Consider the following 22,272-nt stretch of genomic DNA (forward strand, 5'->3'; position numbering starts at 1 on the left):
TAAAAGCTAGTAATCGATGATTATCAAAGTATAAAAATTAAAAGCGTGGGAGTGGTGTCTCATTCCCTTTCTTGCTCGTTTTACCACACTGCTTAAATAAGTAGAAAAAGACAGGCTGGGGTGTGCTATGCCAATGATACATTGCCTAAAAGGAAATGATATAAGTTTTCTGATTTTATCAGCTTGGCATATACCAAGACTTTGAGCATCCCAGTCCCAGAGATTAATAAAGTCTAGAGCCCAATTATTCTCAAACCCTGAAAATATAGGTAAAATGCTCCAAACTCGGTAATGTGAATTAAGCTGAGTATGAGACAATGGGAGTTGGCAAGAACTGTAGGATATTGGAGAATTCCTCCCCCTTCAGTGGGACAGGTGCTATTCAGCTATGGCCACTTGATAACATGTGAGAATGTGGATCCAATGTAGCCAGATCTTCTGATTTTTCAAAGAAAGTCAGAAAATAAGTTTTTTCATACTTTAATGATGTTTAGTTGGTAATCAGCTAAAAATAAAAAAATATTTGAGCCATACAAAATGTTCCTGAGGACCAAATTCAGTCTGCAGGCTTGTTAGCTTATCATCTTTGATGAGATTCCTGGGGAACTCAAGGTAATCAGATACACTTAGAGGAAACAGTAAAACACTGTGCTTCCATTTGGGCCTTTCAATCACTCAAATCTTGATGGATCGGAACCCCAACGTATGCTTGGAGCTGACTAGCTGTCTAGCATCATTCAGTTCTACATGAATTGGGAACAGATCATCTTTCATGTCCATCTTTGTTAGGAATTCTATCAGTGGCACAGCATTTGCCTATCCTGAAAACCATCTAAGTTATTAGGACCTAGGAGACTTGAGGTTTGCAGAAGAGGTCTAATGATATGAAAATCTGGCAAAGTGTCTTGGGAGATGTGGTGATTGCCACTTGAACGCTCTCCAGAAAAAACTCTGCATTTCAGTCTATGTAAAAATTAGTTCCAAAATGTCGAAGTTATTTGTGAAAAGACTATTTTGAACTTGTGTATGCTATCTTCAGTACAAATGATACCTACTGTCAGTAGTAGGTATACATGAAAGTTGGTTTTATTTTCAATTAATATATTGCAAAAAACAGTAATATTAACTTATTGATTATTCTTTCATTCTTTGAATTTAAGCATTTAATATCTTGAAAGCTAGAATATCTATCTATCTACCTACCTACTTGCCTACCTAATTATGTTTTTAATGCCTAGCACAGTACATGGTACAAAGCATTTGATCAATAAATATTTGGTGAATAAATACCAATTTATAGACATTTAAATAAATGTTCCTCAAAAAGTTCAAAACATTTCAAAAAATGTCTTTGATTATCATAGTATTATCCCATATTATAACCATATAATATCTGGATAGAAGGAAATGGTTAAGTTTCAACCCAACTATGGAAGTGGGGAGAAAATCTAAACAAGCAACCGAACAACAACTCCTCATTCAGAGTATGCTTTGTCTAGTGTGCCTGCCTACTATGAACTTTTTTTGGTGCATGTATTAAAATGACAATGCAACTACTCTAGAGTTTTAGGAAAAGAAGACTCTCAGCAGTCCCTACTCTTTAAACTTTGCTGCTATACAAACAATGCAGGAAATATGAACATGAAATGACAATGATATCAGTGATGCTACTCAGAATTATATTTATAGCTTATGTTATCTTAATTGTGGAATTTTCTCATACAAAAATATTTTCTTCTTTGTTTAAACTAGATGGAGGAAATTGATCCCTGGCTACACCAAACATCCTAATCCTCTAGAACAGAAAAATTGCTACTAAGTGAGATTAACAAAACCTTTTACCCTCAAGTAACATACTCTGTTTTGTCTAAGTTTCAGGTTACTAAGGTCCAAGCCACGATGCTATATAGTATATGATTTAAGCATTCCTTTTCGTACTTTATTTTTTATTTATTTTTTAAAAATTTTATTATTATACTTTAAGTTCTAGGGTACATGTGCATAACGTGCAGGTTTGTTACATATGTATACTTGAGCCATGTTGGTGTGCTGCACCCATCAACTCGTCAGCGCCCATCAATTCGTCATTTACATCAGGTATAACTCCCAATGCAATCCCTCCCCCCTCTCCCCTCCCCACGATAGGCCCCAGTGTGTGATGTACCCCTTCCCGAGTCCAAGGGATCTCATTGTTCAGTTCCCACCTATGAGTGAGAACATGTGGTGTTTGATTTTCTGTTCTTGCGATAGTTTGCTGAGAATGATGGTTTCCAGCTGCATCCATGTCCCTACAAAGGACACAAATTCATCCTTTTTTATGGCTGCATAGTATTCCATGGTGTATATGTGCCACATTTTCTTAATCCAGTCTGTCACTAATGGACATTTGGGTTGATTCCAAGTCTTTGCTATTGTGAATAGTGCCGCAATGAACATATGTGTGCATGTGTCTTTCTAGCAGCATGATTTATAATCCTTTGGGTATATACCCAGTAATAGGATGGCTGGGTCATATGGTACTTCTAGTTCTAGATCCTTGAGGCATCGCCATACTGTTTTCCATAATGGTTGAACTAGTTTACAATCCCACCAACAGTGTAAAAGTGTTCCTATTTCTCCACATCCTCTCCAGCACCTGTTGTTTCCTGACTTTTGAATGATTGCCATTCTAACTGGTGTGAGATGGTATCTCATTGTGGTTTTGATTTGCATTTCTCTGATGGCCAGTGATGATGAGCATTTTTTCATGTGTCTGTTGGCTGTATGAATGTCTTCTTTTGAGAAATGTCTGTTCATATCCCTTGCCCACTTTTTGATGGGATTGTTTGTTTTTTTCTTGTAAATTTGTTTGAGTTCTTTGTAGGTTCTAGATATTAGCCCTTTATCTGATGAGTAGATTGCAAAAATTTTCTCCCATTCTGTGGGTTGCCTGTTCACTCTGATGGTAGTTTCTTTTGCTATGCAGAAGCTCTTTAGTTTAATTAGATCCCGTTTATCAATTCTGGCTTTTGTTGCCGTTGCTTTTGGTGTTTTAGACATGAAGTCCTTGCCCATGCCTATGTCCTGAATGGTACTACCTAGGTTTTCTTCTAGGGTTTTTATGGTATTAGGTCTAACATTTAAGTCTCTAATCCATCTTGAATTAATTTTCGTATAAGGAGTAAGGAAAGGATCCAGTTTCAGCTTTCTACTTATGGCTAGCCAATTTTCCCAGCACCATTTATTAAATAGGGAATCCTTTCCCCATTTCTTGTTTCTCTCAGGTTGTCAAAGATCAGATGGCTGTAGATGTGTGGTATTATTTCTGAGGACTCTGTTCTGTTCCATTGGTCTATAGCTCTGTTTTGGTACCAGTACCATGCTGTTTTGGTTACTGTAGCCTTGTAGTATAGTACTTTAAAAACAAAGTTAGGGCCAGGCATAGTGGCACACACCTGTAATCCCAGCACTTTGGGAGGCCTAGGCGGGAGGATCGCCTGAGGTCAGGAGGTCGAGATGAGGCTGATTAACTTGGAGAAACCCGTCTCTACTAAAAATACAAAATTAGCCAGGCGTGGTGACACATGCCTTTAATCCCAGCTACTCAGGAGGCTGAGGCAGGAGAACAGCTTGAACCCGGAAGGCGGAGCTAGTGGTGAGCTGGGATCATGCCATTTCACTCCAGCTTGGGCAACAAGAGCGAAACTCTGTCTCAAAAGCCAAAAACAAAAAACTCCACCAAAGTTAACTGGAATGTAAATACAAGTTTTCTCTCCATTGCATAGCTATATATTTCTCCTCCAGACTCGCTTTCAGAAGTTAGTTTAGCCACTTACAGATAGAGTATCCTTTCAGAATAAAAATAAAATAAAAAATGTGAAGTATGTGAAGTAATGCAAATATTAATTAGGTCAATTTAGCCATTCTACAATGTTTATATATTTCAAAATGACATGTTATCCATAACAAATATACACAATTTTTATTTGTCAATCGAAAACATAAAAACACAAACAACAGATTTACAAACAAAAGAGTTCCTGTTTGGAGCCAAAATGAATACGAATTTTAGAAGTATAGTAGCTCTTCAGAAATTAAAAAACTATATACTATAGCACTAAGTAATGTTCAACTCCTGGTGGAAGACAATTATTTTTCTCTACCTATTAAACTACTGTAGTATGCCTATTGCAAGTGAGTGCTCAATAAATACTGTTGTTATTTTTCTTATTCTGAGTAAGAAAAGTAGTAGATCTAGAGTTCTAGGATGTGGTACTGGCTTTATATAATAGTTGACAAATAGGCCCCTTAATTTCTCTGATCCTTAATTTCCTCACCTATAAATGAGAGGACAGCTAGATAATCTTTTAGCACTGTTCAATTCTTAAGTGATAGGATCTACTGATTACTGGTTTTGTAAAGAGCCATGCTATAATTTGAATTTGATGTTGCTTTTCTTCTCTTGTCTTTATGAGGGTTTGCTCATATGAGTACATAATCAAAATTAATAAAACTTAAAACAGGTTATTGCTACTCTTTTAAAGTCATTCAAGTCATTGTGCTACTTTATTAGGATGAAATATATTAAAAGATTCAAGCATTGAATTAAATGTATTGATACATTTTTAGGAAGGACACATAGACTTCTCTTTCTCTGCCTGCTCCCATCATTCTCTTTTTTCTCACCTTAGTTTCCTTTTATTCCTCTAATGTCTTCCTTTTATATATACTTGTCTCTTTTAATTTGAAATCAAAGGAAAAATGCCACTTTGGGTTTTGGACACAACAAGGAGGAAAAAAAAAATTACCTTTCCAGGTAATCCAAATGCAAAGAGTCCAAGATCTTCATAAGATGTTACAGCTGTTAAGAGAAATCACAACGTTCACTTTTACACAAAACTATTTATGTGTCAGGTCCTAAAGAGAAGAAAATTAATTCTACTACTACAAACTAATTACAGTATAATTCTTATGATCCAGGCCAATCAGGACTAAACACAAAATGAGAAAATTCTCCCTAACATCCTCAAATAAAGGCAATAGTAAAAAAGATGATTGGGCTTAATTAGCAATTTATGTAGAAGTCTTTGGTAATTTTCATCAAATCTTTAATTTTCATCCCAAAATATAAACCACAACACCTATGATTTTCAGATGTCTTTGTAGAACATGTCTTTTTACTCAGTAGTGATGGTTTTTTACTTTTTAAAAAAATCACCAAGGATTCTTTTATTATGTTTCTCTAATACATCTCATTTCTGAAAGATTCTCTCTTTCAAGCTGCACATATCAAAAATTATTTCCCCTTTTTACTAAGCAAAAGTTTCTAATCAATATAAGGTAACCAATGTCAACATGCAGATTAATGTAATTTTGGTCACCAACTTATGACCTCTATCTATCTGACATCTCTCTGTATGTATTTTAAGTTAATCTGTGTAGGCTGGTCATACCAAATTTGTGATCTTAGGCATTCTGAAGATTTTAAGTTGCTTAAACACTCTCAATACTAACGTTGCATACTTCTAGCAGTTTAATCCACCTGCCTTATTTTAGCTATTGAATGGCAGACTAAATTTAAAGCAGAAGTAATCTTTTTTTTTTTGAAAACTTTTGAACACTTATGGTCTGTAAGAAAAGAGTCCTCTTAGAATACGTAAAGCTTAGCACATTTCATGGTTGTCTAACAACTACCTATGCTGGATTAATTCAAATGGAACAATTACTCAAGAACATCCCCGCTTCTCACTATACAGTACTTGCATACCACATTGTCCAAATGTTTTATTGGTAATGGTTTCTAAAAACTGGATATGTAAATAAAGTTAAAGTGTAAATGTATGATACTTTCAGAGATGTTCACTTCTCCAGGTGCCTAGCATGCTGAAAATGTGTTCACAAAAAAATAATACTCTTATCCCATAATTATCAGGGCATATATTTTATTTTTTCATCATAAAAGAGTATTCCATTTTCATGTCACATGTTTAATAAATGTGATCACAGAAAAGATGAAAATTAAATGGCTCATAAAATAACCAAACTGTGTCTTTAGATCATATAGCTTTATGTTTTAACTAGTGGTGCTACTATTTATATAATCCTATAGTTTGAAAAGTGCTTACACTAAAGAGAATAGCAGATACTAAGGCTTGGTACACCAATACACATCTTTTATTGAGTTAAAGATTTGACTCATCATTTCTCAAAGCCAGTTCCAATAAATCTTCTCAAGATATACATGGGTTTTCTTTCAACCGCCACTGTATATTTAAAGCAGAAGTAATCTTTTTTTTTGAAAACTTTTGAACACTTATGAAAACTTATAAACTTTTGAAAACTTATAAACAAAAAAACTCCTCAGCACTTTCATAATCAAAGACCTCTATATACGTAAAAATAAGCATTTTTTAAAAGCCAAATATAGTCTTTACCTATTATTACCACAAAGTTAGAAAGAAATCAGTGGAATGCTTAAAAAATAAGGAGACTTACTAATTAAGAACACAAATTTTAACTTTATTATCAGAATTGATCAAAGAATTTGGAAACTTCATGAATGATACAGCTCTTTTCTACAATGTATTTACATACTGCTAAACAATGCACATGGGCAATTTAGCTTTTAATTTGAGATACATAATTTGATTTATGAGTAGAAAACTTTATGCTTTAATAATAAAAGACTTTAATAATTTTACAGGGGTGGATTTTAGACATATTTTAAAACATAAAATTAAGTTACAAAAATAAGAACTGGAATTTTTTCTTCCTATGTGAAATGCCAACACTTTTTTTTAAAAATCACATATTCTAAAGTAAAAGCTATCTCAAAAATTAATAATTATTTTAATCAACAAATCTTTAATATTCTTAAGCTTAACTGATAATGTTATACATGGGTACCATTCCTTATATTTAACATCCCAAAGCCTTGGTATATATATTAAACCTGGAAATTATGTACATATTATCTTCAATTTGGCATTGAGAAGGTAATTTGGTTCCATATTATGTTATATGAACCAAGTCTCCAGAGCAGGTCTGATATGTCACTCTGAGGTATGAGATTAAAGAAATATCAGTGTTCATTTTCAGCATCCGTTTTATATTACAGTCAAATATGTACATTCTTATTTTTCTGAGACAGGGTCTTGCTCTGTAACCCAAGCTGGAGTGCACTGGCACAATCATAGCTCACTGCAGCCTTGAACTCCTGGGCCTAAGCAATCTCCTGCTTCAGCCCCTGGAGTTGCTGGCACCACAGGCACATGCAAATACACCAAGTGCAGGCTAACTTTTCATTTCTTACTTTTTGTATAGGCAGGGTTTCACTATGTTGCCCAGGCTGATCTCAAACTCCTGGACTCAAGCCATCCTCCTACCTCGGCCTCACAAAGTGCTGGGATTACTGGTGTGAGCCACTGCATCTGGTCCATTCTTTCTTAAGAAAGCTTTTCTTCCAAAAATTTAGAGCAAGGAGGCTTTCCAGTGTTACATATGGGGATATATCAAACACCTGCTTTTCAAATGACCTATTTTGCATCAGTTTCTCTGTCAGTAAGCAAGCCATCCAGGTAATTAACTCATCAAAAAGGCTAACCGGAGTGTTTTATTTTTATGCAACAAAATGAAGTATAGATAGTATATTTACTAAACGTAGTGAGCAAATACCTTTACTGTGAACCAAAACCATAACACTGAAAGATTCCAAAAAGAATTGGTATTTCAATTACCTAAAATTTAAAACATTAAACATTTATTTTTAATTTAAAAAATTAAAACACAACACTTACTGTTCGAGAAAACGTAATCAGACTAACAGCTTAATGAAGACAGCTTGAACTGCAACTCTGACAGTAATGGTATACATTTTAGTAATCTCAAACTTGCTCTCTGGGCCTATTATTTTTTAGTTTTATAAAAATATCTGTGCTCGCTTCGGCAGTACATATACTAAAATTGGAATGATACAGAGAAGATTAGCATGGCCCCTGCGCAAGGATGACACGCAAATTCATGAAGCGTTCCATATTTTTGAAGGCAAGCTTCCTCAGAGCTCAGGAGCGGGCTGCTGAGAGCTAAACCAAACAATATGATGATTTTTCAGATATAGGCAATAAACGTACAGACAGAAACTAAAAAAAAAAAAAAAAAAAAAAAAAAAAAAAAAAAAAAAAATCTGTAAATGTAGTAAACTTACAAATTGAGAAGAAAAAACCATTAGGCTCTTAAATGGAGACTGAGTACAATGGTCAAATCCTAATTCTAGCTTTCTGGTCAGCATACCTAACTAGTCATTCAGTTCTGTCACTGCCATCAGACTTCTTTTATGTTGCAAAAATTAGAAGCACTTTTCCATGCCTGAGACAACATAAATATGAGTAATGGCTTCTTGCTTAACATTGAGGCTTTACTAAATAAAATGTGTACATAGCCAGCCAAATGTTCGAGCTCCACATATTCACTTTTTAATAACAAAAAATCTGGAGCATCTCAGCATATAAACCAAATCAATACTAGGGAAATACTTTTAAAATTCGACTCTGTCATTTGGGCAATTTCTTAAAATGCTGAAAACAGTGTAAACTGGTATTGACTGTTGAAATGTAAGTTGAACAATGAACCTTTAAAATATTTAAAACCTTTGACCCCTAAGAGCTTGTCTTAAGTAAAATTAAAATCAAGAGAAATCATTATATGCAAAGATACTCAGGGAGTATTGTTTCAACTGGAAAAACAAAATTAATCTAAATGCTCACAATGAGAAAGTGGTTACATAAATTACGGTAGATATTTTTGATAGAATAATATGTAGCCATGGAAAACTATATTTATAATATTAAAAAGCCAATATTATTTTAGGTGAAAAAAATACATAAAAAGACTAAAATGAATTACAAATCGTCACAAACTTTTTCTTCTTCTTTTTTGGCAGGGAAGGGTTTCTAATAGTCTATAATGAATATAATAAAGTGGCAAAACTTTATTTTTAAAAACCGTATTTTTGTACAGTTCCATTTTCTCTACCAAATATCTGGTAGGTTTTATTTAAGCTGTAATTTTAATTTTCTCTGGTGTTTAGTAATTGAAGTATTGCTTGGTCTACTAATAGATTTTTTTTCAGCTCTTTCCTACCATCAATATTTTATGAAAGATGTTTTGAGAGATACAAAAATAAGATGTGGCGATGACCAGTCACATTAATAGCATATTCCTACAGAAGAGGAATAACAGTAATTATGACAATTACAAAATTAATTCAGTCTTTTACAAGAATTCATACAAATAGTACTTGGCATGACCCACCTTAAGTAAACAAATGAGTGAAAGCAATCATTAGCAGTTTATTTTAGGAATTTTTTTTATATTAAAGAAATCAATGCTATGTTTTGTGGGAGCACAAAGGCTATAAATCTTAATCAAGTAAATTTGGGGAAAATTTCTTCCTTAATGTACCATCAAGGCACACTTTAATGCTATAATATTTTGGCAAGAGCAAGAGTTTGGCCTCCACAGGAATCGTTTAGAAAGCTGCTTCCCATGAAATAGTGGAATATTTCCAGCTAGTTATTCCAGTGTTCTGTTCTGCTTTGCATTTTTTCCTCAATGAAACAGGATAATTAATAAACTCTGGTCATAGTACAGAGCCCAAGTTTCAGCAGCAGCAATATTATCTTTGGATCTGGATTGAGGGACATGAGTTATTCAAATACAGTTCAACTCTCAGAAAGCTAGCCATTGGGAATGTACCCTTATTATTTTGAGATTCTTGTCTTTCTTGTGTTTTCTACCATTTTCCTCTGATCTTTTTTGTTTTTCTGTATTATTTGTCCATGCAGGTCATTCATTTTTTAATATTCACTATGCAATTTCATTTGACACTTCTGATCTTTCTTAGTATGTGTTTAAATGCCAATGTGCCAACTGAATGTGGCATGATTTTAAAACACCCAACACAGAAAACAGAATGCTATAATACTAGGAACATTCTTTCACATGGCACAGAGGATGTGATATTGCATAGACAGAGATGATTCTGAGATCTCAGTACACTACTTAGCTCTTCAGTGAACAATATTTACAGTTATATCCTATAAATGGTAATAGTTTTCAACTTTTGGCCTCAACCAATGGATAAAAACAAACAAATATAATTATAAAACAGAAAGTAAATATTGTCAATCTGACAATGTAAAGGTACAGCAGATAGACTATAGGAAATAGGAATCATGAAGGTGAAAGAAAGAACAGAAGCACTAGTATAATAAAGGCAGAAAATAAAAAGATACTGACTAAAGCTGATGGAACAAAATTAAATGTTTATATATTATTTAGAGTTACAAAATAATCAGTGAAAGAACAATCGAATATAAACTAATGAATATTAGAAGGGAGAAGGGGAGGGATTAGTGTAGCTGAGCTTTTGCTAACCTTCTGCAGTGAAGAGTCAATAGATATTCTCTTAAATCAATAAATAACCAAAAGCTATTATTTAGACGTAGAGAGGCAATCACCAAAAAAATTAAAAACAAAACTCTTTAAATGTTGATAACTCTGGGAAGCAGGATAAAACTAGGGAAGAATGGGTGGGGAACTGTTCTAAGTTCTGCATAAGTGCGTACACACATGCACACACACACGTGACCATGTATTACTTCTGATAAAAATAAAAAGGAAAGGTTAATGTAAAAATGTTCAACCCTGCAGAGATTCACACCCATCCTTCACTACAACTCAATAACAAAAAATTCAGCTTCTGCTTAAGGGAACACTTAACCTAATATCAAGGCAAACACTAGAAAGGAATCACTACACAAGGGGAGCACACACATAATGTTGCCGGGGTTTCTCAACCTTGCCACTACTTTTGAGCCCAGATTATTATTTGTTGTTGGGGGCTGTCCTGTATATTGTAGAATGTTTAGCAGCACTCCTGGCCTTTACCCACTAGCTGCCATTAGCACCTTGCCTCACCTTGCCCTCTCCAATCTCCAACTGTGACAATCAGAAATGCCTCCAGACATTGCCAAATGCCCCATGGGAGAAATACGAAGTACAGTTTAGAACCACTCATTAATAAGAAGGATGAGACAAGTACACTAATTCACTTTAGATAGACCCATATAAGCAGCCCACTTAGTTTAATTGTGGGTTTACTGAACTATCATCCCTGATCAAAAGAAGAAAAACAGATCAAAATATAGTTTGGACAGCTTGCCACCATTCCAAACCATAAGAAAATGTCCACAGTGAGCTTTGAAATGGGAATCGTATCTATTGCCTTTCAGTCAGTTTTAGTTCCTCTGTGATTGTCACAGTGAGAGTATCTCATAGTATTATAACCCTAAAACAACTCATGTCCTTCATAGGATACTCAAATGATGGTGGGGGAATGGTGGGAGAAGGCTGTCAGCTCTTTATTGAGAAATGGTATGTGTCAGTGTCCAGTATGTCATATAGATACTGAACACACTATATTTGATAAGCTATGTAAAGAATTTTTTTGGCCGGGCGCGGTGGCTCAAGCCTGTAATCCCAGCACTTTGGGAGGCCGAGACGGGCGGATCACTAGGTCAGGAGATCGAGACCATCCTGGCTAACACGGTGAAATCCCGTCTCTACTAAAAATACAAAAACTAGCCGGGCGAGGTGGCGGGCGCCTGTAGTCCCAGCTACTCGGGAGGCTGAGGCAGGAGAATGGCGTAAACCCGGAGGCGGAGCTTGCAGTGAGCTGAGATCTGGCCACTGCACTCCAGTCCGGGCGACAGAGCGAGACTCCGCCTCAAAAAAAAAAAAAAAAAAAAAAAAAAAAAAAAAAAAAGAATTTTTTTTTTCCTTGGAGATGGAGTTTTTGCTCTTTTCACCCAGGCTGGAGTGCAGTGGCAGCAATCTCGGCTCACTGCAACCTCTGCATCCCAGGTTCAAGCAATTCTCCTGACTCAGCCTCTCGGATAGCTGGGATTACAGGCGCCCAACATCACGCCTGGCTAATTTTTTGTATTTTTCGTAGAGACAGGGTTTCACCATGTTGGGCAGGCTGGTCGCGAACTCCTGACCTCATGATCCACCCACCTCGTCCTCCCAAAGTGCTGGGATAACAGGCGTGAACCGCCGGTCCTGGCCAAGAATTTTTAAAGATACTGACTACACATAATTTTTGCCTTGCCTGTTTACTTTGGAACTTATGTAATCTCTTTGTACTTTTAATACATCCATCTATTCATCACCCATGTATCCAGCTTTTATTAAATACTCTGTGTGTCAAGCACATGGTAGATGCTACAAACAATGGTTAATGGTTTGAATATACATTAAATTATCCAGAAATACAATTACCATGTAAATGCAGAAAAGACTATAATTTGTTTTGTTTGGAACTTTGCCAAAAATCATTTCCTAAATGGAAAGTCACATCACTAACATTTACTTTTTGTGTCTTTATTTCATTGTTATGGCATTATTATTATGTAAGTAGTATATTAGTTTCCTAGGGCTGCTGTAAGAAATTATCACAAACTTCATGGCTTAAAACAGCAGAAATTTATTCTCTCTCAGTTCTGAAGTCCAGAAGTCCAAAACCAGGTTCATGATGTCTAAATCAAGGTGTCCGCAGGGCCACACATCTGAAGGCTCTAGAAAGAATCCATTCCTTGCCTCTTGCAGTCCCCGGTAGCTGCTGGCATGCCTTGCTTTGTGATCATGTCATTCCAATCTCTGCCTCAGAGGTCATATTGCCTGCATCTCCTCTGTCTATGATATTCCCTCCATGATACATGTGTCTGAAGTTAAGAGTCCACCAGGATAATCTCTCCATCTCAACATCTTAACTCAGTCACATCTTCAAAGTTCTTTTTTTGCCATATAAGGTAACAATTACAGGTTTCAAGGACTAGGATGTGGTTACCTTTGGGGGAAGCATTACTCAGCTCACTGCAGTAGGGTATAATACCTATGGGAAATTTTACTTCATACAGTAAAGGGAGCATTTAGAAAATGTTTGTTATAAAAAGAAGGTACTGAGAATCACTGCTCCAGAGGGTGTTAAAACCTTTTTGCCTTAAAAAAGAAAAAAAAATGAGGAACACACAAAGGCCATTTCACTCCTTCTTTATTCCATTATCATTACTAGAAATTACAATCTTCATAAAATAATCGTAACCTTCTTTGGGAAAAGGAAGACAGAAGACTACATTCTCTTTGCCAGATAAAGAGATTATGTTCTGGGCACTAGGAAGGACCAAAATTCTCTTTGGAAGCGACCAACAGTGAATTCCAGTATCTACACTTTGACTCTTTTTCAACAACCTCAGTCGCTTCTCACTGCTTCAGCAAAAACTATAAATTCCTTAGGATCCGAGAGTTGTCTAACCCTCCAGTTTAATTTTCTCCTTTGTACCTTATGTACTACTAATAACAGTAAACTATTTTTGGTACTTTGAATACAATATGCAGTATATGACTTTGTATCCTTGCTGGAATATTCTCTCTTGCCTTGTCTGCTAGTCAAATTCCTTTTCAGCTTAGTTCTCCATTAACATTTACTGACCCTCACCCTGCAACTAAGGGCAAGTTGAAACGTGAGAGTCCCCTGACCCCCCACGAAGGGCAGAGCCTGCGACAGGGGTGTGGCTCTTCTGTTCTGTTCAGCTGCTGCACTCTCAAACCCCTTATAGGATGGGGAGCTCGCAGACCGGCAGGTGTAGGAGCTGGGAAGAGCGCCTTTGGGTTCCAGCCCCACAGCAGCATCTAGGAGTAGGTGGCTGCAACTCCTGAAGCCCCAGTGGGCGTGCTACAGTGCTCTTTTAGCTCTGCCATCCACAGATTAAGTATTAACCAGCTCAGTGCCCTCTTCGTACCTGGTTTCTTGTCCTGTGTCCAGGAAGAATCAGGTCACACACAGACTTGAAGGATGGTGAAAGTGGGAATTTTATTAGGTGATGGAGGTGGCTCTCAGTGAGATGGATGGGGAGCTGGAAAGGGGATGGAGTGGGAAGATGATCTTCCCCTGGAGTTCGGCTGTCCCATGGCTGATCTCCTCTCCAGCTGTCCCCAGCTGACCTCCCTTGATGTTCAAACACTCCTTCTCTTCTCTCCTCTACTGTGCTTCTCTTCTGCTCCTCTGTTTGTCTGCTCATCTGTCTGTGGACCTGGAATTTGGGGTTTATATGGGTACAGGATGGGGGGGATGGCAGGCAAAAGGCAACATTTGCATATGAAAACAGAAATGCCTGTTCCCATTTAGGGCCATGGGTTTCCAGGCTTGGGGGGTAGGGGCCTTTGCTGGGGAACCACCCTCTTCTACCCAGTATTTCCCTGCCTCCTGTCCATATCAAAGTCACTCTCTCTTTTGAGATGTCACTATACCTTATACATATTTAAACTGTTAAATTTATCATACTACATTATAAATTATTTGCTTATATATTTGTTTCCCCTATTAGACTATGAGCTTTTTCAGGGAAGTAACTGGTTCTTATTTATCTCTTTATTAGTAGTAGACAAAAAGAGTACTGAATGAATGAATTTATCCTGTGCTTCATTCAGTTCTAAGCCCTGTCCACCTACATATACTTAAAAATCCAAAACTGAACTCATTTTTATTTTGAACAACCTCCTCCTACTGTGTTCCCATCTTCATTGATGACACTATTATTAATCCAGTGGCCCAAGCCAGAAACCTAGGAGATACACTAGACATCTCCTCCTTTATTGTCCACATTTACTCAGATATCAGCTCCTCTCAACTGTAATTCTGCCATACCTCACCATTTGTTAACCTGTTTCTTTTATTCACCTTATTACTACCTTGGTTCAATCCTTATTTCATTCTTAGACTTTTTTAATAGTCTGGCCTGACTGCTAATCTACTCAAGCACTGTTAATACAAATTAAGAGTTAGACTGACAAACGAGGAAGACAATCCCTTTATGCAGAGGAATAAGAAAAGAGTTTCCATCCTGAACACAATCCTGAGGGCAAGCATGACCTAGCGCGAGGACTGTGCCTTTGCGAAAAGAACAACTCCAGCCAGGCGGTGGCTCACACCTATAATCCCAGTACTTTGGGAGGCTGAGGCGGGCAGATCGCTGGAGCTTAGGAGTTTCAGATCAGCCTGACCAACATGGTGAAACCCCATCTCTACAAAAAGTACAAAAATTAGCCAGGTGTGGTGGTGCACACCTGTAGTCCTAGCTACTTGGGAGGCTGAGGCGGGAAGATCGCTTGAGCCTGGGAGGTGGAGCTTGCAGTGAGCCAAGACTACATCACTGCACTCCAGCCTGGGCAGCACAGTGAGATCCCATCTCAACATCCCCTCCCCTAAACACAAAAAACCTCACAACTCCAATCTGTAGATGATGCTTAGGTCTGCTGCTCAGTTATGTTCTGGGAATTCCCTCCACTTCTTTCCTGTGTCAGATTCCTTGTTTCTTTGTTACTCTCTAACTTTGGTAAAGGGTATACTCTACTGTTCGCTAAGTAAGCGTGAATAAAAATTTTTGAGACCTTGCATATATGAAAATGCCATTGTTCAAACTTCACACTTAAGCAATAGTTTGGCTAGTTATAGAATTCTATATTAAAATCATTTTCCCCAAGATTTTTGAAGGTATTATTTTATAGACATCTAGTTTACACTATTGCTCCTAGGAAGACTTTCACTACTGTGGTTCTTGATTCTTTGTATGAAATTTTTTTGTGTTGTCTGTTCCTTCTCTCTGTAAGCTTTTAGAATATTATCTATATAACTGGATTTCTGATCATTCACAGTATGTCTTGGTAACAATTATCTTACAAGTATTATACTGGACACTAGGAGGAAAATTTTTAATCTTGAAACTAATTTCCTTCAGTTACACCAATTTTTTTGTGTTATTTTGTTAATAATTTTCTACCATCCCTTTTACTCTTTTCTTGTTGCAGAATTTCTATTATTTGCATATTGGACTTCCTGGACTGATCTTCTAATTTTCTTATTTTTTCTCTCCCATTTTCAAGCTTTCTCTTTTTTTCTACCCCCAGGAAACTTCTGTAACTTTCCCAACCCAACAACTGAACTAATTTTGACTTCTAGGATTTCTGTGTTTTCTGAATATATGCTTTTTATAATTTGGTGTTTTTGTTTCAAGAATGCAGTATCTTCTTTTAGTTCTCTAAAGTTATTAAATGTAGCTTTTTAAGTTTTCATCTGGTCTTGTATTGTCTGTTTCCTCTTTTCCTCTAAGTTTGTTTCTTTCCTTATTTGTGTTTTCTTTAATAATTTTAGGAGCAGTTTTAGGTTCACAGCAAAGTTGAACAGAAAGTACAGAGGTCCCAAATACCTCCTGCCCCCCACATATGCACAGCTTCCCCTACAATCAACATCCTGCACCAGAGTGGTACATTTGTTACAATCAAGGTACCTACGTTGACATGTCATTATCACACAAAGTCCATAATTTACATTATAGGATTCACTTTTGGTGCTGTATATTCTATGGGTTTTGACAAATATATAATGACACGTGTCCACTATTATAGTATCACACAGATTTATTTCACTGCCCTAAAGATGAGGATGCTCTGCCTATTAATGCTCCCTCTGCTAAACTCTGGCAACCACTGGTCTTTCTCATTTTCTGCATAGTTTTGCCTTTTCCAGAATGTCACATACTTGGAATTACACAGTATGTAGCCTTTTCAGATTTTTTTTTGTTTCATTATATACATTTAAGGTGTACAACATGATGTTTTGAAATACATAGAGAAATGATTACTAGAGGTAAGCAAATTAACATATCTACCCTCTCACATAGTTATCTTTTCTTTCCTCCCTCCCTTCCTTCCCTCTCGCCCTTCCTCTTCCCTTCTTTCCTTCCTTGTGGTAAAAGCACCTGAAATCTACTCTCTTGGCAAATTTTCAGTAAACAATATTAAATATAGTCATCATGCTGTACATTAGCTCTGTAGACTTATTCATTCTACATAACTGAAACTTTATACCCTTTGATGAACATCTTCCCATCCCTCACATAACCACTGTTCTATTCTGTTCGTATGTATTTGACTTTTTTAGATTCCATATGAATGTGAGATCATGCAGTATTTTTCCTTCTGTGTCTGGCTCAATTCATTTAGCATGTTCTCCATGTCTATTCATGTTGTTGAAAATAGCAGGATCTCCTTCTTTAAGTCTGAACAACATTGCATTGTACATACACATCACAATTTTTTATCCACTCACTGACACTTAGGTTGTTTCTCTATCTTGGCTACCGTGAATAATGCTGCAATGAACATGGCAGCATAGATATCTCTACAAAGCACCAATTTCATTTCCTTTGGGTATAAACCCAGAAGAGGAATTGCTGGATCATATGGTTTCTTTCACTTGATAATATGCGTTTAAGAATCCTCCATGACTTTTCATGGCTGGATGCCTCATTCCCAAAGTGCCGGAAGTACAGGCATGAGCTAACACGCCCGGTATTTTTTTTTTTGAGACAAAGTTTCGCTCTTGTTGCCCAGGCTGGAGTGCAATGGCACGATCTCAGCTCACTGCAACCTCCACCTCCGGGGTTCAAGCTATTCTCCTGCTTCAGCCTCCTGACTAGCTGGGATTATAGGTGCCCACCACCATGCCCGGCTTTTTTTTTTTTTTTTTTTCTTTTGAGACAGAGTTTTGCTCTTGTTGCCCAAGATGGAGTGCAATGGCTTGATCTTGGCTCACCACAACCTCCGCCTCCCAGGTTCAAGCGATTCTCCTGCCTCAGCCTCCTGAGTAGCTGGGATTACAGGCATGCGCCACCACGCCCAGCTAATTTTCTATTTTTAGTAGAGACGGGGTTTGTGCAACTTGGTCAGGCTGGTCTTAATCTCCCGACCTGAGGTGATCTGTCTGCCTCAGCCTCCCAAAGTGCTGGGATTACAGGGGTGAGCCAAGGCTCTAGCACCTCATTTCTACTTAGTGCTGAATGATATCCCATTGTACAAATATTCAGTTTTTAAAATTCTTTCACTTCTGAGGAACATTTTAGTTGCTTCCAAATTTTGGTAAATGTAAGGCTGTTATTAACATCTTTATGGAGGTTTTTGTGTAGAAATATGTCTTGAACTAATTTGGGTAAATACCAAAGAGCACTACTGATGGATCCTATGACGAGATTATATTTAGCTTAGTTAAAACACTGCCGAACTGTGTTTCAAAGTAGCTATACCATTTCTCATTCCCACCAGCAATGAATGAGAGTTCCTGCTGTCCCACATCCTCACTAGTATTTGGTATTGTCAATGTTTTGGATTTTTGCCATTCTAATACACGTGCAGAGATATCTCATTATTGGCTTGTGTGTGTGCATGTGGCTGTTTTAGTATGTATCTTTCACATTAAAGATTTTCCTGAAATATGTGGTGATACTTGGCTATCTCTTGACATAAGTGTGATGCATTAAAAGACTAAATAGAAGCTCTGTGTATACAGAAGAGGTTTATTGAGTGGTAGGCTTAACTATATGATGATTAAACAGGAGGTACTCAGCTCTTTCTTGAAGGGCCCTCAACTATTTTTACCTGTAGGTCTTTTCTCTTGGGCAGGAGAAATTCTGTTGAAAATATTCCTCTAATACCTTAAGTGAAAGTAGAAGACTTGCTGCCAGCAGTCTCAGAACTCCTACTAACTGGGACTCTCTTCAGATAGTAGACTTTCACTCAATCTCCCTGTTTTCAGTAAGGTGATCTTGGCCTTAACTACACCTAATATCTATGATTGCTGAGTCCTTTTAGTTTACCTTCTCCAGAAAATAAGCTTCCAGATTCCTATAATAGTGGGGAAATGGCAGCACAGTGTTATGAAAGTGGACTCTGGAGTTAGCTTGCCTAAATCGAATATTAGCTTTTCTAACTAGCTAGCTGTGCAACCTTAAGCAAGCTAGTTAATCACTCAGTGCCTCAGTTTCCTAATCTCTGAAGTGGAAATAACAATTTCTACCTCATATTGCTATTGTGAGTATAATACATGCAAATCTCTTAAAACAACACCACGAAGACAGTATGCTAAAAAAATGTTATCTGGCCAGGTGCGGTGGCTCACGCCTGTAATCCCAACAGTTTGGAAGGCCAAGGTGGGTGGATCACCTGAAGTCAGGAGTTCAAGACCAGCCTGGCCAACATTGTAAAACCCTGTCTCTACTAAAAAATACAAAAATTAGCAGGCGTGGTGGTAGGCACCTGTAAGCTCAGCTACTCAGGAGGCTAAGGCAGGAGAATCACTTGAACCCGGGAGGTGGAGGTGGCAGTGAGCAAAGATCCGCCACTGCACTCCAGCCTGGGCAACAGAGCGAGACTCTGTCTCAAAAAAAAAAAAAAAATGTGGAGGCAGGAACTCATAGGAAGTCTCTTAAGATGCCAGAGGGTTGAGACATGAGAATTGCTTGAACCCAGGAGGCGGAGGTTGCAGTTTGCCAAGATCACGCCACTGTACTCCAGCCTGGGCAACAGAGCAAGACTTTGTCTAAAAAAAAAAAAAAAAAAAAAAGTTATCTTTAAAGAAAAAATAAATAACAGAGGGAGCAGCATTATTGTATGTCCCACCTCACACTCAGTCCCCAGATGAATATATGTTCACTAAGTACAATACAGGCAGGATTACCCAGCATTATTTAAAGTTATTTTCTCCCCCACTTTTGAACTGTATGAACTAAAACGACATGACCTTAAATACCTGTTACGATTTAATTCCACTGTAATCCTGGGGAGGGGTTATGGCGTGATCTACACAGTAGCTAATAAGAAAGGAGAATTAGGCAGATCCGAGAAATACTTACAAAATTAATTTGTAACTGGGTGAATGGATGAGGTGAAGGAGATACAAACTGGTGGCACCATTCACAGAGGTACGGTACAGAAAGAGGAGCACACTTGAGCCATTAAAGATGAAAGATAAGTTTAATTTTAAACATGTTGAGCTCACAAAGCCTCTGGAACATCTAAATGGAGATCTCCAATATCAGAGGTGGCTGATACGTTTCGGCAGCACGGATGGGAGTCGTCAACCTATTTTTGGTAGCTAAGCTATAAAAGTTTATAATGTTATTCAAAGATAGTAAAGTACAAGGACAGATAAAGATGGAATTCTAGTGGGGCAGAGACTGCTGGTTGTCTCTTCCCTTCTTCTACCTGAGTAACAACCCTGACTTTTAGTTGGGCTCATTGCCACCATTAATAAATGCTACATTTTCTAGGCCCCTATGCAATTTAGTATGGCCATTGGGCATATTAAGTTCTGGCAGCAAGAAGAGAGAGTCTTAAGTGAGATTCAGTTGGTAGGTATCCCCTTCTCTCTTTCTGCTCTCTAGAACACGGATGCGATGTCTGCACTCCACAAGTCATCCTAGACCTCAAGGATGGGGAAGGCACACACAAGAATAATGGAACAGAAAGGCAGATCCTCTTTCCTTGATGACACTGTAGATCAACCATTGCTGCTTGTAATTTTAAATGAGATAGTATAAAAAGATCTCACAGAAGAGGTAAGATTTGTCAAAGCCTTGAAGGTGATGAGTGAGCAAAGCCATGTGGGAAACTGGGGGAAGAAATGCCCAAGAAGAGCACAGAAAGCACAAAGGTATGGAAGCAGGAGACTACCCAGTACAACTGGGGAATACTGAGCACAATTTTAGAGCCAGACTGTGTGGGTTTGAATCCTGCCTCCTATACTTCCTAACTGGGAAGTTACTTTCACCTCTCTTGGACAAGTTACTTTAACCTCTCTGAGCCACAGTTACCTCATTTCAAAAAGTAGAAATAATATTGGTACTTACTTCGTAATATTATTATGAAGATTAAATGAATATTCATAAAGTCCTTAGAATGATGCTAAGTGCTATATAAGTAAATGTTACATAAGATGAAAACTAAAAGTGTGACTGAAACAAGTGAGGGAATACTGGAAGATAAATCAAGGAGATAAAAAGGGCAGAAGACTTGTGTTGGACTTTGTAATGATTTCTGCTTTTACTTTGATTGAACTGGGAAACAACTGGAGGATTTTGAGCAAAGGAATGCTATGACCCAACTTACATTAACAGGATCATCATGGTTGTTTTGTTAAGAATAGACTGCAGGAAGTAAGAGTGGAAGTAAAAACAAAAAGATAAGCTATTACTTTTGATGGTGGTAATAGTAACTGAAGATGGGTGGTAGCAATTAAATGAGAAAAAAATCAGATTATTAATTTTTTGGCCAGGCACGATGGCTCATGCCTGTAATCCCAAGCACTTTGGGAGGTCAAGGCAGGAGGATTGCTTGAGCTGATGTTGGAAAACAGCCTAGGCATCGTGGTAAGAGCCCATCTCTGCAAAAAATTAAAAAATGAGCCAGGTGTGGTGATGTGCATAGCCTGCAGTACCAACTACTCAGGAGGCTAAGGTTAGCTAGGTGTGGTGACATGCATGGTGATGTGTGCCTGTGGTTACCAGCTACTCAGGAGGCTGAGGCAGGAGGTCGAGGCTGCAGTGAGTTATGGTCACATCACTGCATTTCAGCCTGGGCCACAGAGCAAGACACTATCTCAAAAAAAAATTTTTTTTGATGTGAAGGGAACAGTATGGCATGGATTGAACATGCAGAATGAGGTGAAAAAGGAGAGATACAGAATAACTTAAAGATCTTTGGCCTAAGCAATTAGAAGAAAGACATTACCATTTACTTAGATGGGAACAGTAGAAAGTGTAGACTGGTAGTATAAAGATGGGGAATTTTATAAATCTGAGCTGTTAGACACCCAGGTGGAGATGTCACGGAGGCAGCTGGAGATGAGACTAAAATTCAGGGGAGAGTTCCAGGCCAGGGATATACATTTCAGAATCACCATGAGCCCAAGACTGAGTGTAAAAGAAAAGAGATCACTCACACCTGTAATCCCAGCACTTTGGGAGGACAAGGTGGGTGGATCACTTGAGGCCAGAAGTTCGAGACCAGCTTGGCCAACATGGCAAAACCCTGTCTCTACTAAAAATACAAAAATTATCTGGGTATGGTGATGCATGCCTGTAATCCCACTTGCTTGGATGGCTGAGGCAGGAGAATCACTTGAACCCTGCAGGGCGGAGGTTACAGTGAGCCAAAATCACACCACTGCATTCCAGCCTGGGTGACAGAGCTAGACTCTATCTCAAAAAAAAAAAAAAAGAAAAAAAGAAAAGAAAAGAAAAGAAAAGAGATCAGAGAAATAGTCCCAGGGGTACACCATGTTTAGAGGATGGGGAGATTAAGAGAATTCAACAGAAGAGAAAAGGAGTCTTTAATGAAACAGGA

The 22,272-nt window shown here is 37.6% G+C and overlaps 1 protein-coding gene and 1 non-coding gene across 4 annotated transcripts in view; one reads left to right on the top strand and one right to left on the bottom strand.

The window, feature by feature from the left end:
* SLC38A6 (solute carrier family 38 member 6) overlaps positions 1–22,272 on the bottom strand; it is a 65,441-nt gene that overhangs the window by 33,553 nt on the left and 9,616 nt on the right. For all 3 annotated transcript variants that reach the window (XM_033187822.1, XM_033187824.1, XM_033187823.1), the window contains exon 4: positions 4,788–4,840. In XM_033187822.1, the coding sequence (XP_033043713.1) occupies positions 4,788–4,840 (53 nt within the window). The remainder of the gene's footprint in view (positions 1–4,787; positions 4,841–22,272) is intronic.
* LOC117071625 lies at positions 7,912–8,018 on the top strand. Its single transcript, XR_004432393.1, has one exon. It is a non-coding gene; the product is annotated as a U6 spliceosomal RNA (small nuclear RNA).

The sequence above is a fragment of the Trachypithecus francoisi genome, unplaced genomic scaffold (genome assembly GCF_009764315.1).
Source record: "Trachypithecus francoisi isolate TF-2019V2 unplaced genomic scaffold, Tfra_2.0 Lachesis_group3, whole genome shotgun sequence".
NCBI classification, from domain to species: domain Eukaryota; kingdom Metazoa; phylum Chordata; class Mammalia; order Primates; family Cercopithecidae; genus Trachypithecus; species Trachypithecus francoisi.